Source organism: Elaeis guineensis, chromosome 6 (assembly GCF_000442705.2).
Source record: "Elaeis guineensis isolate ETL-2024a chromosome 6, EG11, whole genome shotgun sequence".
Lineage (NCBI taxonomy): Eukaryota > Viridiplantae > Streptophyta > Magnoliopsida > Arecales > Arecaceae > Elaeis > Elaeis guineensis.
In genome coordinates, this window is record NC_025998.2 from 7,194,592 (window position 1) to 7,210,295 (window position 15,704).

The 15,704-nt window shown below is 37.1% G+C and overlaps 1 protein-coding gene across 1 annotated transcript; it reads left to right on the plus strand.

The window, feature by feature from the left end:
• Positions 1 to 8,142: 8,142 nt before the first annotated feature.
• On the plus strand, positions 8,143 to 9,576 carry LOC105047418 (VQ motif-containing protein 4). Its single transcript, XM_010926332.3, has one exon. The coding sequence runs from the start codon at positions 8,446 to 8,448 to the stop codon at positions 9,229 to 9,231; it is 786 nt and encodes a 261-aa protein (XP_010924634.3). The 5' UTR covers positions 8,143 to 8,445; the 3' UTR covers positions 9,232 to 9,576.
• Positions 9,577 to 15,704: the final 6,128 nt, after the last annotated feature.

Here is a 15,704-nt window from a genome sequence, read left to right on the forward strand (position 1 = left end):
TATTAGCAATAAAAATTTAATTTTCATCACCAATAATTCTTGCCAAAAAATATTTTCTATTAAAAATTTTTTTGTAAAAAATTAAAAACTTATTAGCGATAAAAAATAAAATTTCATCGTTAATAAATTTATTACCAAGGAAAATTTGATTTTCATCATCAATAATTTTTGTTAAAAAAATTTTCTCACTAAAAAAATTTTTGTTTCTAAAAAAATTTTGCCCAAACATAAATTATTTATGATGAAAAAAAAGTTTTATCAATAATAAAGTTATTAACAATAAAAATTTGTTATCCGTATCTAATAACTATCACCAAAAAATTTTCTCATAATTTTTCTTTAAAGAAATTAAAAAATTTATTTTTAAAATAGTTTTTCTGATAAAAATAATTTTCATCACTAATAATATTTTTTTTAATTAATAAATTTTTGTTCACAAAAATTGATTAAAATAATATTTTTAAAAACTATTTTGAGATGAAAATTTGATTTACGTCGCAATAATTAAATATCTTTCCAATATCAATTTCATAAAAAAATTAATTTTAAATTTTTTCCATCAAAAAAAAAATTATCCAAAAAATTTAAAAAAAAATGACATTAAAAAAATATTCGTGATGAAAAATAAATTAATTTTCTTTAATCAAAAAAATATTTGGTCTAAAAAATTTTTTAAAATAATTTCATCAAAAAAATTAATTTTATTAATCAAAAAAATTTATATAAATAGTTAATTAATGATTTTTCTTCAAAAAATTTTTTTTTTAAAAAAATTACGTATAGAAAAAATATAATTATGACGAAAAGTTTAATTTATGTTGCTAATCATTGTTATAAGAATAGCTCTTCGACTTCCGCAATAGAATGGGCATTATGGGAGATCGATGGCTTTGAGGTCTTCGATCTCTAAAAAACTTCTTGGAGCCCTCATTCTAGAAGTCGGAGTATAAAAATATCATGATGATTCTAAGATCACAAGAGAAATCCATAAAGATTGAGATTTGAAGGATAAGGTAGGAACAGAAAGTTAGAGGTCCAGAAGCTCATATATTGCATGCAATTAAGCAGAATTAAAGTAAACCTACGGATAATGCAAGTTGTATTATAAAGCACAAGCTCATATTTATGCTTTGCATTATTAGGAAGATGAGTACTCGTATTGTTTGTCTTCTTATGATTGGAACTCCTACAGAGATACATTTAGCATTGATCGATATGGGAAACGCGGTATCTTTCGAGATTATGGAAGCCATGCTAGAATGCGCTGCTTAACTATATATTTTGTACATGAAAGAGCATCCTTTCATGCAGCTTAAGGCAGACACTCCATCAAAATGATTCATTGATATCATTAGTAACAGTGACAGCAATGAACAGATAATTTTATGTCGTAAATAAACGTATGGCTCATTTCATTCAAAAGGATCTATTCATTCTAATCTGCAATATCATCCATTTTCATATGATTTTTTATATAAAAAGTTCGATCTGAATCATAACTCACATTTGCTTCTTTACCATGTAAAAAGATAAAAAATATATACAGCTGCTATAAAAAATAGATACAATTGCCTTACACAAAATCAAAAATTTAAATATTATAATTTTTTTAAAGTTCTAATTTTTTTACATATTGATGATAAAATATTTTCATCATAAATAAATATATTTATGATGAAAAAAAATTTATTGTAAATAATCATTATTTACGATGAAAAATTTCATCAAATAATTAGCAACTTTTGATTTTTTTTAAATATTTTTTTAAGTATTTACGATGAAAATATTTTCATTATTAATAATCAGATATTTATGATAAAAATTTATTTTTCATCATAAAAATAGCTTATTTACGATAAAAATTTTTATCATAAACAATAATTAATTTTTAATTTTTTTTAAATTTTTAATTTTTTTAAACTATTGGCGATGAAAATATTTTCTTCAAAAATAATTGAGTATTTATGATAAAAATTTTTTCATCATAAATATTCGATTATTTACGATAAAATTTTTGTCACAAATAATTAATAATTTTTAATTTTTTTAAATTTGTTTAACTATTTTGATGAAAATATTTTATCGTAAATAATGAGTGTTTATAATGTAAATATCTTTTTTCACAAATACTTATTATTTACGATGCGTTATTTTATCGCAAATAAGGTTGATTTTTTTAAAATTTCTTATTTTTTACTCTTGGCACGAAAATTTTTTCATCAAAAATAATCGCATATTTACGATGATAATTTTATTTTCATCGTAAAAAGCTTTTATTTACGATGAAAAATTTTTGCCACAAATAATGAGTAATTTTTAATTTTTTTAAAATTTTTAATTTTTTTAACTATTTGCGATGAATATAGTTTCATCGTAAATTATCAAATATTTATGATAAAAAAAATTTTATCATAAATAATTTATTATTTATGATATATTTTTTTCATCACAAATAATATGCAATTTTGATATTTTTTAAGTCTCACATTTTTTTTTGAAATATTGACGATGAAAATATTTTCATTGAGAATAAAGTTACTTTTGATGAAAAATTATTTTTCATCGTAAATACTGAAATTATTTACAATGAAAATATTTTCGCCGCTAGTACTTAAAAATTTAAAATTAAAATAAATGATGTATTATTTACGATGAAAATATTTATCGCAAATAAATCATATTTACGATGAAATATATTTTTCATCGCTGATATGTAACTATTTATGATGAAAAATTATTTTCATCATAAATATTTTATTATTTACGATGAATTTTATTTTTTATCGTAAATGCTATTATTAGCGATGAAAATATTTATGTCGTAAATAATTTCATCGCAAAAACTTCTTTTTCTTATAGTGTTCAGTGCATCAATTTAATCATGTAATAATTTATGAATATTTCATAGCCCTAAAAAAATGCTTGTCTTATTTAATACCTTGTAAAACCTTATGACTTTTCAAGCGTTTGATCAACTCTGGAATCATAAAAAATCAAAGAATTTCACTACGTTTATCCTAGCGACCATCGAAGCATCCTGGAAGGGAGAGACTTCAGACAAGGGATGTTAAACATGAAAAATAAAACAAAAGAGAAACATTTTGGAAACCATCAAGAGAGCCCCAAGATACGCACCTCTCTTAACAGGAAATGGTGCAGTAGAAAATTTTGCGATTCACGGTAAAATACGTTTCTTATTCGACTGGCCAAGTTTAAAAAAAAAAAAAGAATAACAGAAACAAATAATGTGTGTCAATCGGCCAATTTAGGCTGCAGTTTGATAGCCTCCAAAATTAACATTGTCCGGCTGAATGCTTTGAGCTGTTGGTTGTTGCAACAACCAATAGCAGATGATAAGCATTACATGACCACATAAATATTCAAATAATATTGATCATTTGTTTTGAATTACATTAATATAATGATGTGTAATACAAATTAAAAAAAAGGATTAGAGTAAATAATTGCCGCTCTTCTGGGCGATAGGGTGAAAGTAAACAATGGTGGCTACTTTGTATTGTGAGCGTGACTTTTTTTGTTTTTTGTTTTTTGTTTTTTTTTTATACCAGCAAAGCGGCAAGTCACGTACGGTTAAGGCTCACTGTCTGCCCAACTTGCCCGCCGGAGTCCTCTAATGCTTGCGTCACGCAGAAGATCATCCGAAATCTTTTTTTTTTTTTTTCCCGCATATTTTGTTGCACCCCGCTTAAAACAAACATTGAAAAACCAAAATAGAATGGAACTCGCGACTAACCCCATCCATCCTGTAACTTGGAAAAAAGAAATACATCAAGCATCCGTCCGTAAAGCCGTTCACTTGTATCTCTTCCTTTTCTTAAAAATATCCTTTCCTCTCCAACCATCTATATATATTAAATTATTAAATAATTTATTTATTAAATTTATATCATCTAACTATATATAATATATTAATAAATATTATATTTTAAAAATTATGTATCGATATATTAAATTGCTAGATGACTAATTTACTAAATATGTATTATCTGATCGTAAACTGTATATTGATTAACACTATATTCTGGAGCTATATATTGATTTACATAGAGCTTTGTATTGAATCATTGATGGTAAATATCAAAAAAATTTACAATACATATTAGAAAGCCGACAAGTATGTATCATCTAACCATATACCATATACTAGTAAATCTCATATTCTACAAACTGTATATTAATTTGTCTGGAGATATGTATTAAATTGTTAGATAGCTTATTTGCTATATTTTTGTCGCATACTTATATATTATGTATTGATGAATATCATATTTTAAAATTTATATATGATTTATATATAGATGTATATTGAATTATTGCTAGATATGTATTAAAAATATTTATAGCATTAGAAAGCTGTTAAGTGTATGTAGTATTTAAATATAGACAACGTGCTAGTAGACACCGTATACAAATGGAGAGGGAAGGGTGGTTTAATAAGGAAAAAGAGATGCCAATGCATGGTCTCATGAATAGATGCTTTATGTATTGTTGCCGCAAGACTCTGATCAAAGCTGATGTGGCTGGGGATGAATTTCGATCCAAAAATCAGAAGAAATCCACACGCATCGAGGGTTCTCCGCTAGGAGACCCTCTGATGCCCAAGTTAGCTGGAGCTTGAGAACAGTTAAAAAAGAGAGAGAGAGAGAGAGAGAGCTTATCCTGAGGATCTCAAGTTATCTCTTTATATATAGGCGGAGGTGTAGACTGTTGAGTTTGAACCCAATAGGCTGTTAGGTCAGGCCACGATCTGACAGGCCGTTAGAATAGGAAATCTGCAAATACAAGGTTGTCAGACGTATAGTTCATTGGAATATTCCTGATGGTAATCCATGTGGCTAAATAGGCTGGTAACCCCAGGTAGCACACAGCTAAAGCCTTAACCTGGATGTGTTATCATCAGTGTCGGTTATGGAACCTCATCCCGTATGGTCGACAAGATCCTGACCATGCGATCGGTACTCCTGAGCTCGAGGTTGGATGGAAGTCGATGACTAGACAAGATCCTGACCATGCGATCGGTACTCCTGAGCTCGAGGTTGGACGGAAGTCGATGAAGTCATTTTGATTTGGCTCCTTATGGCGGTCTTGATGAATCGTCAATTAAGTCATCGGTGATAGTCCGACCTCAGGCTCGAGAGTCTACCGACCATATGGTTAGGATCTTGCCGACTATACGGAATGAGATTTCATGACCGACACCAATGATAACACATTTGAGTCAAAGCTTCAGCTATGTGTCGATCTCGGATTACCAGCCTATTCAGCTATATGGGCCACCATCGGAAATATTCCAATGGACTATCAGAATGTGCCACTACCCATATCTAGCAATCTTTAATTTGCAGATTCCTTATCTTAATGGTGTGTCAGATCGTGGCCTGGCCTGATAGTCTATTGGGTTCAGACATAATAATCTATGCCTTCACCTCTATATAAAAAGATAACTTGGGGACCTTCGGGGTGAGCTTTCTCTCGCTCTCTCTCTCTTCAACTATTCTCAATCTTCAGCTAATTTGGGCATCGGAAGGTTTCTTGTCAGAAAACCCCTGACGTATGTGGACTTCTCTTGCAGATCGCTCTTGGCGTATCAGTTCCCTGATTGGTATCCATCTTCGGCTACATTAGCTTCAACCAGAGTCTTGCGACAACAGATTGGGGCTAAAGAAACCGGCTATAGTGTACAAGGAAGGGCTTCATTGTCCCACATAAGTGGTGAATTAAGGGAGACTTTGACTTATATAGGAAGAAATCATCCTTCACATATGAGGCGTCTTTTGAAGGGCAAAATCGTGAGGCCCATAGGCCAGAGCGGACAATATCTTACGTACCAAGCTATGAGTCCTTGACCGCAATATATATTATTATTTTTTTAGAGGGTTTTGCTATGGTACTTCAAAGGATATTTTAGCCGTTTTACTATTTATCTACTTCTGACCTTTGGATTAAATATGGACCACTCATATTTCAACTAGCTAGATCTCAATGTGTATAGCTGGTATAGTAAATATTTTAAAAAATAAGATCATTTCAGGTCACAACTTTTTTTTTTGAAAAAAATTTCTCCGTGGGCCATTGAAGGGGGCAGGTGGTGTGGTGGCCCGGGGAGGGGGGGTGGGCATGGTGGGAACCACGGCTGCACACCTAGGGGCGGTGGCGCGGAGCAGCCACAGGCCGTCGCGGGGGGGGGGGGTGTGGGGGTTGGCACGGAGAAGCTGTGGGCCATCGGGAGAGGTGGGCGGCGTGCGAAGAGCAGCCGCGAGTATTTTGTAAGGGCTGCGGTGGAGGGGGGATTTGGGGAGAAGCGATTGGGGTGCCTTGCAAGGCTGCGGGGGAAGGGGAGATTTGGAGAGGAACGGCGGGGGTTGCCGACACAAAGTAGCCACGGGGGTTGGGAGGATCAAGGCCGTCCAGAGAAGTCGCGGATGCTTGGGCCTGGTACAAAGCAATTATGAGCACCTAGGGTCGGAATTTGAGGGGGTGTGGAATCGCAAGCGTAGGGGTTGTAGGGGGTGGGGTTGGTGGTGCTGCAATGAAATCGTGGGCGACCACGGGGGGCGGTGTGTGGGGCGGGAACATGGGCGGGTGGCACAGAGGAATGCGAGGGAGGAAAAAATAATAATAATAATAAATATTATTTTAAAAAAATAAAATATATAAAAATAATAATAATATATAATATTTTAAATATTTTTATAATATAATACAATAAAGAAGCATCATAGTAAATTTGTTTTTTAAATTATGACATGGATGAATTTTATTAGTAAAGAATTCCTCCCAACTTTGATGGCTCAATTGCTAATTTACGATGGATGCGGGAGCTTCCCCCAAAAAAAAAAAAAAATGATGGATGCGGGAAATATGTGGCTAAAGACGAAAATGGCTGCAGACGATCTTTTGTGGTGGAGACCACGGCCTTCCCTTGCCCTGTCCGGCATCGTGCTCGGCCCTCTCCTGCTGAGCTGCCCATCTCTTCTCAATTGCTGTTCACTTGCTGCAAGGGAAGCAAAAGAAAGAAAAGAGGTTCGTATTTTCTATCCACGTACCAGCGACTTAGATTCACTTTCTCGTTGGAGTTTGTGTGGACAGAGTAGGGAAAAATAGGAATTTAGTAATTGGATCATATTGAGAGTTGTCAGTGTTCGAGAAAATAATAATGAGAAGCCGCTACCTGATGTAACACCCCTTCAACGTCGTAATTGACTCCAGGATGGTCCGGAGTTTGGTCCCCACCACGCCAGCTGCGATACCGGGGCACAGACACAGTCACAAGCACCTCTTTTGCCCTTCACTCCACGCAAAACTTTGGCATTAAATCCCTTTTAATCACCCAACATTGATGTGGAACTCTACTAATCAACCCTCATTAATTATTAGTTAAGAGTAAGAGAGATTTTGGACCTTAGATGAAGAGAGAGTCTAACCACCACCCAACTTCACATTTTTGCACAATTGCTTAACTGGCTGTGCTGATAACTTTATGGATTACCAGGTTTGCCCTTCGAAGCGCTGAGATTGAACATTTAGTAAAGCATACATAACTTAGTAATTTGAGACTTGTTAAGAACTGCCACAAAACCCTGTTGAACCCTTCAAACTTCCTTAGTGATTGATCCATATTTTCCTGCAGCAATTTCTGGTCCTCGACATGTGGTCTCTGCATTTGTACATGAATTCAATGGGACGAGCAGAGAAATGTTGATCCTATGACCATGGACAAGGATTAGATGCTGTTTTTCTTTGTCCGTGCTAGACTTTCCATAGCTGCAACTTCGATTGATCTACTCCCAAAGACCTTGAAATTTTCTCAGCGACCAAGTCTTCTGGCACTCATCAATTCCAGACACAAGAAATGCGTGCATTAGATAGAGAGCATTTTCTCCCGACCAATCTTTACCACCACAACCACCATCATTAGCCTTGCAACAAACGTTGCGACATGAAAGGGGGCAGAGTGGGAATCCCAATCGAAGCAACGGTACAATTACAGCAGAATGCCCACCCAAACCAACGGAGCCTGCGGCTCTGAAGTCAATGGCTCTCAGCCTTTTTGGAATCGGCATCCCGAGGCCAAATGGTCCACCAATTCATAAATTTCCAAAACAGCAATTTGCCAGGAAGCCATCGGGTATTTTCCCGGAACAAAGCAAACGGATCCCCAACACCACCAAGAGAGAGAAATAAAAGAAAAAGGGAGCGACCAATTCTTTTCATCTCATTAACCTTCTTCCACACACAAACTGTGCAGCTCTAACTCCTCTCCTCCTCCACCTCTCTCTCTCTCTCTCTCTCCGCCCTCTCCTTATCTCTCAATCGCAACACCAACTCCATCTCCCTTCCCTTTCTATCCCTCCTCCTCTCCTCCCTTTCCTCACCACTCTTTCTTTTTTTTTTTGTTCCTCTCAATTTTTAACACTACGATCGATGGAAAACCACCACCAAAATCTCCAAGAAAGAGAGCACCCATCCTCCCACCCCACCTCCCCAAATTCTACAGCCAGCAGCACCAGCAGCAAAGGCGTAGCAACCACGGTTACAGCAACAATCGCAGCAGTAGTACAGGTTAATCCACCACCTCCAATTCTACAGCCTCCAACGCCCAAACCCATCCCCAGATCCATCGAATCCAACCCCTACCCCACCACCTTTATCCAGGCCGACACCTCCTCTTTCAAGCAGGTCGTCCAGATGCTCACCGGCTCCGCCGAGACCGCCGCCAAGCACGCCTCCACCGCCGCCGCCTCCTCCAACCCGCCGCCACCCAGGAACCCCATCCCGCCCGCCGCCAAGGCCACCGGCCCCAAGAAACCGGCTTTTAAGCTCTACGAACGCCGGAGCAGCCTCAAGAATCTCAAAATGATCAGCCCACTCATCCCCGCCTTCCTCAATTCCGCCCCCGTCTCCCCGGCCAGCGGCGCCTTCTCCCCCAGGAAGCAGCCGGAGATCCTCTCGCCGAGCATCCTGGATCTTCACTCCCTGGTCCTCAGCCCGGTCACGCCGCTGATACTGGATCCCTTCAACCGGTCGCCGCAGACGGACTCGTCGACGTCGCCGGCGATTTCAGCCGAGGAGCGGGCGATCGCCGAGAAGGGATTCTACTTGCACCCGTCCCCGAGGAATACGCCGAGGGACGCCGAGCCGCCCAGGCTGCTGCCGCTTTTCCCGGTGACGTCGGCCCGAATCTCCTCCGCCTCGGCTTCCTCTCCTTGAGATTGCTGGATCCTTATGAAAAGTATTATGACTACTTCGTCCAATTTGAATTCTATCTCTTCTGCTTTCCCTCGGAGAGAGATGGCGCTGGCTAGGGGAGGCCTCTGCTTCCATTGTATACAATTTGAGTTAACTTTCTTCCTCTCTCTGATTCGCTCCTCTGGTATTCTCTCTGTAATGCAAACCAATTACCAGCCGATAGGAAACGAATGGTATCCGGAACGGCAAAAGGTGGCCTTTCTTTTTTTTTTTTTTCCCCATCTCTCCCCTCTGTCTGATGTATCTTTCGATCTGGTTATAAGATTTTGTTTACTAATGGACTCCATGAGACAATTTCCTTTCTTATTCCTCCTAGTGTTGTTCCATGTTCATCTGTGTTAATTTCTTTCGGTAGCTTCACAATATTTTCAGGGAGAAGAGGAGAGAAAAAAGAGATTTTAATGCTGTTAAATATTTTGTTGCCTTTGCTTTCTGTCTTTGCCAATTTGAGAGCTGGTTTTCCATGGGCTGCTCTGTGGATGGGGAGAATGGTGAACATAGAGAAAAATTAGGCATTACTCCTCCCTAACCTTTCTTGAAGAACATCATTAGAGGAAAACACTAGCTTTATTAACTTACGAAGTGATAGAAGAAGACCAGTTGGCGCCTGTCAGGAGCTGATTGGAAGGAGTGCCAAAAGAATCTAAGGTTGCTTGTATCCTTCTGTCTCTTTCCCTCTCCTCCACGAGAAAATGGGGGGAGCCGAATAGCCACAGTCTTTCTTTGGGCTGGGTCCTCTGGAGCCCAATGCAGAGGAACAGGACTATGTGGCAGTGAAAGAATTTTCTAAAACTTGGAAGTGGCGTGAGAATGCTGCTTCTTTGTGTGGGAAAATTTTAGAGGTGGCATCATGGCTCGGTCAACTTGGTGAAGTGTGTGACCGTGGCAGGAGAATAGCCGAGGATGGCAATTGGCAAGCACTATGCTTGTGCTCAGAGCCCATCATGTCCCCTTGTGATAGTTGGGAAGAGCCTTTCTAATACTACAGCAAAACATTTTGGTCTTCTTCCTTTCAGTTTTGGGAAAGATCTTTTTGGTCTCCAGTTTGTTTGGGACCATCCATCGATATTAGAAATCAAACCATTTGAGTACTCCACTGCAGTCAAAAGACTGGACTGAGCTAGCTGAGGGTTGGATTGGTTCACCTGAAATGAGCCTAATAAATTTGCACTCAATGGACCCATCACTAGAAGTCATGTCAGCGGGAATCGCATGGCTCCGGTACCATCTTGCTTTGACTTAAGGTTCTCTTTAACGCCTTTCTTGGGATTCTATTTACAAGACCTCTTAGATGTGGGATTGAGACGCGGGACTAATTTGTTCGTTACGCAATGGTATATAAGCATCTCATGGTTGTCCATTTACTCGTTGTCAAGTAGGTCCAACATGAAAGGAGGTTGGATCCTTTCCAAATTTGTTTCTATTTAATCCTTGTAAACTTGAATTAGCTACCGCTTTCAAATGGATCCCACTAATCAATGATTGATGATTAAATAGAAGAGTATAGAAACTAAAGGAGGCTCTCTCTCTCTCTTCTCTTCTTTTTCTTTTGTCTGTTTTTTTTTTTTTTTAATCTGTTTTCGATCAATGGAATCCATTTAAGTAAATGATGACCAATGCTAATTCTACCCCTAATACAGAATGCAAGTTTTATGTAGGACTTTTTTATCAAGAAATATGGTGACGATGTCACCACCAAGTTTAAATCCTTGATCTTTTCTGAGCTGAGAGATAGCATGCAACTAGTTTGAAACTCGTTATGAGAAAAATTTATAAATACCCAATGTCTATTTGATAAATCCTCAAAAATATCAATTCGTTGGCCTCATCAATCCTCTAGAAGCTAAAGGACAAGTATTCTTTTTCATGAGAAAAAAGGGATTCAACTTCTTGTATGCCAATCACCGTGGAATCACACAATGATCATTTTAAAATCGATATGAACGGATGGATGGATTAAAAAAAAAAAAAATTAGAATGCTTTGATATCTGTACAAGATACAATCTAACGGTTAATATCGGAAAAAGAGGTTAATCACTCTTTCGCGCCGACCAAGCAACCCCACCCCCAAGCTAAGGCTCAGAGAAGTCCGCCGAGCAAGATACGGCAAAAAGCCAAGCCAGACGAATTAGTCACCGGCCGGGCAGGTCACAGAAGACGGCCTCATGGACCAGGAATTAAATAAAAAGATGTGGAGTTGGACCGCAGCCAAGTCATTGCGTTGCAGGGAGAAAATACAAAAAAGTTTGTAAGAAAACAGGGAAGAAACCTTGACCCAGTCTTTCACGTCAGGGTCATGAACCCCATCGCCCAAATTCTCCAGAATTTTCTAAGTCTACGTTTCTGGTACCTAACCCACGCCATCCCATCACCGGTTGGGAAAAACAAAAAACAAATAGCCCTCCTTGTAATCAAATTTCCAGACCATATATACATATATTTGAAGTGGTCAATTCAATTGGCCTGACACAGTAATTTGTCCACTTTCTTTAATTCCAAAGCCTTGGACTGATTGGGCCCTCATTCCCCGTGTGAGGCGTGTGAGCTTTTACATCTCCTTTCTTCTTCTTCTTTGCTTTTTTTTTTTTTTTTTTTGGATAAGTGAGTGCTGAACATTAATGAAGAAAAGCAGTCCGATAGACAAAATGATGTTGCCACCCAAAAGCAAAAAAGGAAAACAATTAGCTCCTAACGGAAGCAAAAAGATGATATACAAAAGTCTGAACATCATTGTGTGTTATTAGAGTATAACAAAAAGTACCGTCCCACCAGCGTTGTGTAGTCTCTGTGAGTAGCATGATTTGTAGCCAATGGATTAGGAAAATACAGTGAAGCATCCAGCTTCAGACATCTGAATAAGATATAGAGGCCATGGCATAGCTGATAATTAGGTTTGACATCTCCTATTTGAAAGGCCAAGGAAGGTACCTCCAAGGCTCCACCCCTTGCCAAAAGAATTTATAGGATATGTTTCTTCTTGCTGATTTTTTTCTCATTTCATTATGCATGGTCCAGCATATTTACCAACTTCTAACGCCCACCCTTTGACTAGCATGATAACGTTAGGTTCAGACCGTTCTACACATAGAACTTGACCATTTTTTTTCCCCAAGAGCATTGGCATGCCTAATCGTTGATGTTTAAAACTTATCGCCCATCATACTATTCACTCAAATCTTTTTTTTTTTTTGATAAATTGAACAACCTATATAAATCTAAAGTGACCGCATCCAATAAAATCAAAAAATAAATTATTATAAACCTGTATCGAGGGACCAGAAGTACCTGTTCAAGTCCTATTGCCAGAATGATCCGTATCCATCCAAATTCTATTGCCAGAATGATCCGCAACAAATGATGTCATCCAGTCCTGTGCTATTCACTTTATGTATGGTACAAAATGCAAAACACTGATTGGCAAGTCTCCATATGTTAATTAGTAGGGGATGGCAATTGGCATTGCTAGATTTTCTCAATATCCAACCAATCATCCTTCAGAAGAGACCGCATATGTTCAAATAATTCGTTCATCCAACCCAAGCTACTAGAGAGGGAGGATAATTTTTTTAAACAACAATCCATATTATAATAGGAATGGTAATGAATAAATTTGATCGGATATTATATATCCATCTTCAAATCTGAACTTAATATCCTATATCAAATCCTACCCAATATCCGATCGGGTAAGAAAAAAATACCCATCTTCATACCCAATAGGTTCGGAGATACCCAACCCATACCAGTCCCATGCCCAACCCATACCAGCTCCATACCTATCCCATACTAAAAAAATAAACAATCAAAATAATTTTATGCAGTTATCAATCAAAAAAAATTATCAATTCAACGTAGAACATAATTTATAAGTCCAAATTATAGAAATCAAACATAAAATAGAATTACAATTCAACATAAAACATATAAATAACAAAATAATTTTATACATATTATCAACCAAAACAGAATTAACAAAATAGAATTATAAACATATATATTCGGGTATTATCCATATACATGGGTTCGGATTCAAATTTGAGTAGAAAACAGTACTACTCATATCCTATCAATCCGTACTACAGTTTTCGGATTTTATCCAAATCCAAACATAAATCCGATCAAATTTTATTTTTAGATTTGATCGGATTTGAATAAGATGCATATCTATCGATCGGATCGATTTTATTATTTTTAATTATAAAAAATTATTATTTATTGGGTTAGGACATCGAGACAAAAATAACTCATCTTCACTCCCGTGTTACAAGGGGTTAGCCCCTTTACCCAACCAGAAAGAAATAAAGGTAGCCAGAAAAAATAGAAGAGAGACTTTACTCCAAAGGCCCCAATCATTTTTTAATAATTCTTTCTCCCGGATCCTCAGCTTGGTGGTCTCCTCTACTTCACATATGGTCAACCTTTTCTTGCCAGGCCAAGCTCCACTTTCCAGCCAATTTCCACTCGATCATTGGCTGCTCTAGTTTCCCCACATCAGATGCATTAATACGTGACAACTAGCTACACAGCTATATGACCAAAAAGAAGTAGAACCTAGTCAGAAATAAGAAGCAAAGAGTGATACCTTTTCCAACCATGTTTGCCTGGTAATCGAAGTCAGTTTATGGGACCAACATCATTTGCGCCTCTGGAGCTTTCACAGAGATGAGTCTTGCATCATTTCACAAAATAGAAATGATCCTGTTCTTTTGACCACAAGAAAGGTTTAAGAAGGATAAAAGTTCGTCATGTGAATCCCTGATGATCCATGGAACAAAAATGATTGAAGGCAGAATACTTCATCAGTAAATAGGAAACCATAAGATCGGTCGAATTAATTTTTGACACATTATATATTGATCGCAGACTCACTTTCTGTTATGATCTGATCCAATTGAGTCATAAACCCAGCCCACAAAAGCCCAACAAAAATATTTTTTTTTTAGGAAGACTCCCATAGGGAGTCTTCTTCTCCCGACCGACTCCTAATCGGAGTCGAAAAACCTTGTCGGGAAGGAGTCAAACTCCTCCCCTCCGACTCTATTTAAAGGAGAGACCCCTTCTCCCTTCCTTTACTTGAAAATTCCGAGGCAAAATGGCGGGGATCGCCGAAAAATCCTCACGAAAGTCCATCACCGTGCTCGTCTCGATTTCTCACCGGAGACGTCACCGGAGCTCGAGGTAAGCCTCGATTTCTCTTCCTCTCTTCTTTTCCTTCCTTCTTTTGCCTGTGTACATGATCGCCGGCGATCGGAGTCACCGAATTTTGTTGGAGAAGATAACCTCTATTTCAGTCCCTCTTGTCCTTGATTTTTCAATACCGGTGGTCACCGTCGACCGTCAGATTGGCTTCTTCCGAGAGGCACCATCGTCGTCCTCCTGCCGTCGGCCACCATCGTGCCGGTCGTGCCTCTAATCGACCAATCAATGGGGAGACCACACGGTCCCTTGTTTTGCCAAAAGAGACCACGGGAAGAGAAGGAAGGAAAAGAAAAAGAAAAAAAAAAGAAAGAAAAAGAAAAAGAAAAAAATAAAAAGAAGAAGAAAAATAGAAAAAATAAAAAGAAGAAGAAAAATAGAAAAAAAAAAGGCTCTTTCTCTTCTCTCTCTCTCCCTCTTTTTTTCTCTCTCTAATCTCTCTCTAAGTTATTTCTCTCTCTTAAGATTTCTAGAATTTTGAGAAGAATAATGATGAATTAAAATTGATCCTAATAATGAATTTTGGTCTGTGATCGCCGGATGGTATACCGGCATCCACCTTAATCAGATCTAATATTTTTTAAGATTCTATTTTTTATGATTTTATTGAATTATCCATATAATAATTTCAGCATGATTTGATGTGATCGATCGGATTTGTTAAATCATATCGTCTGACGAGTCCAAGATGAATTTTCTCTCTTTAAAATTTTCTCTCTCTAAAACTATTTTTCTCTCTTGATCAATTTCTTTCTCTAAAAAGATTTATCAATGAAATTTTTTTTTTAATATTTCTGATCTGATGAAGAATCCTGATCCATGATTATCGGGCAGCGTACTAGTACTCACCTTGATCAGATCCAATATTTCTCAATTTGATTATCCATGATCCTGATTTAACCATGACTTGGATTAGATCATTTTGATCACACCAATCGAGATGTTGGACTGTGGTACCTGATTAATTTGAATTGTATCTCATGAATTCTCTCTCCTTTAATTTTTTCTCTCCACTTGATTTATGAAATCAATGAAGGAACCTCGGTCTTATCACTTCGAATTCGATTTGATCTGATAGTCAAACTTTGGATCGTTTATGTCCTAATTAGATTTTGATCAGATAAAAATTAGATGATCGGACCAATCTGGATGATAAGATATGGATGTCCATCAATTCTATTTTTCTTAATTATTTCGATCCTTTCTAATTATTGAAATTGATCTTATATAGGATTGT

Excerpts from the sequence above, each read along its gene's own strand:
- LOC105047418 (XM_010926332.3), top strand. The coding sequence starts at position 8,446 with ATGGAAAACCACCACCAAAATCTCCAAGAAAGAGAGCACCCATCCTCC.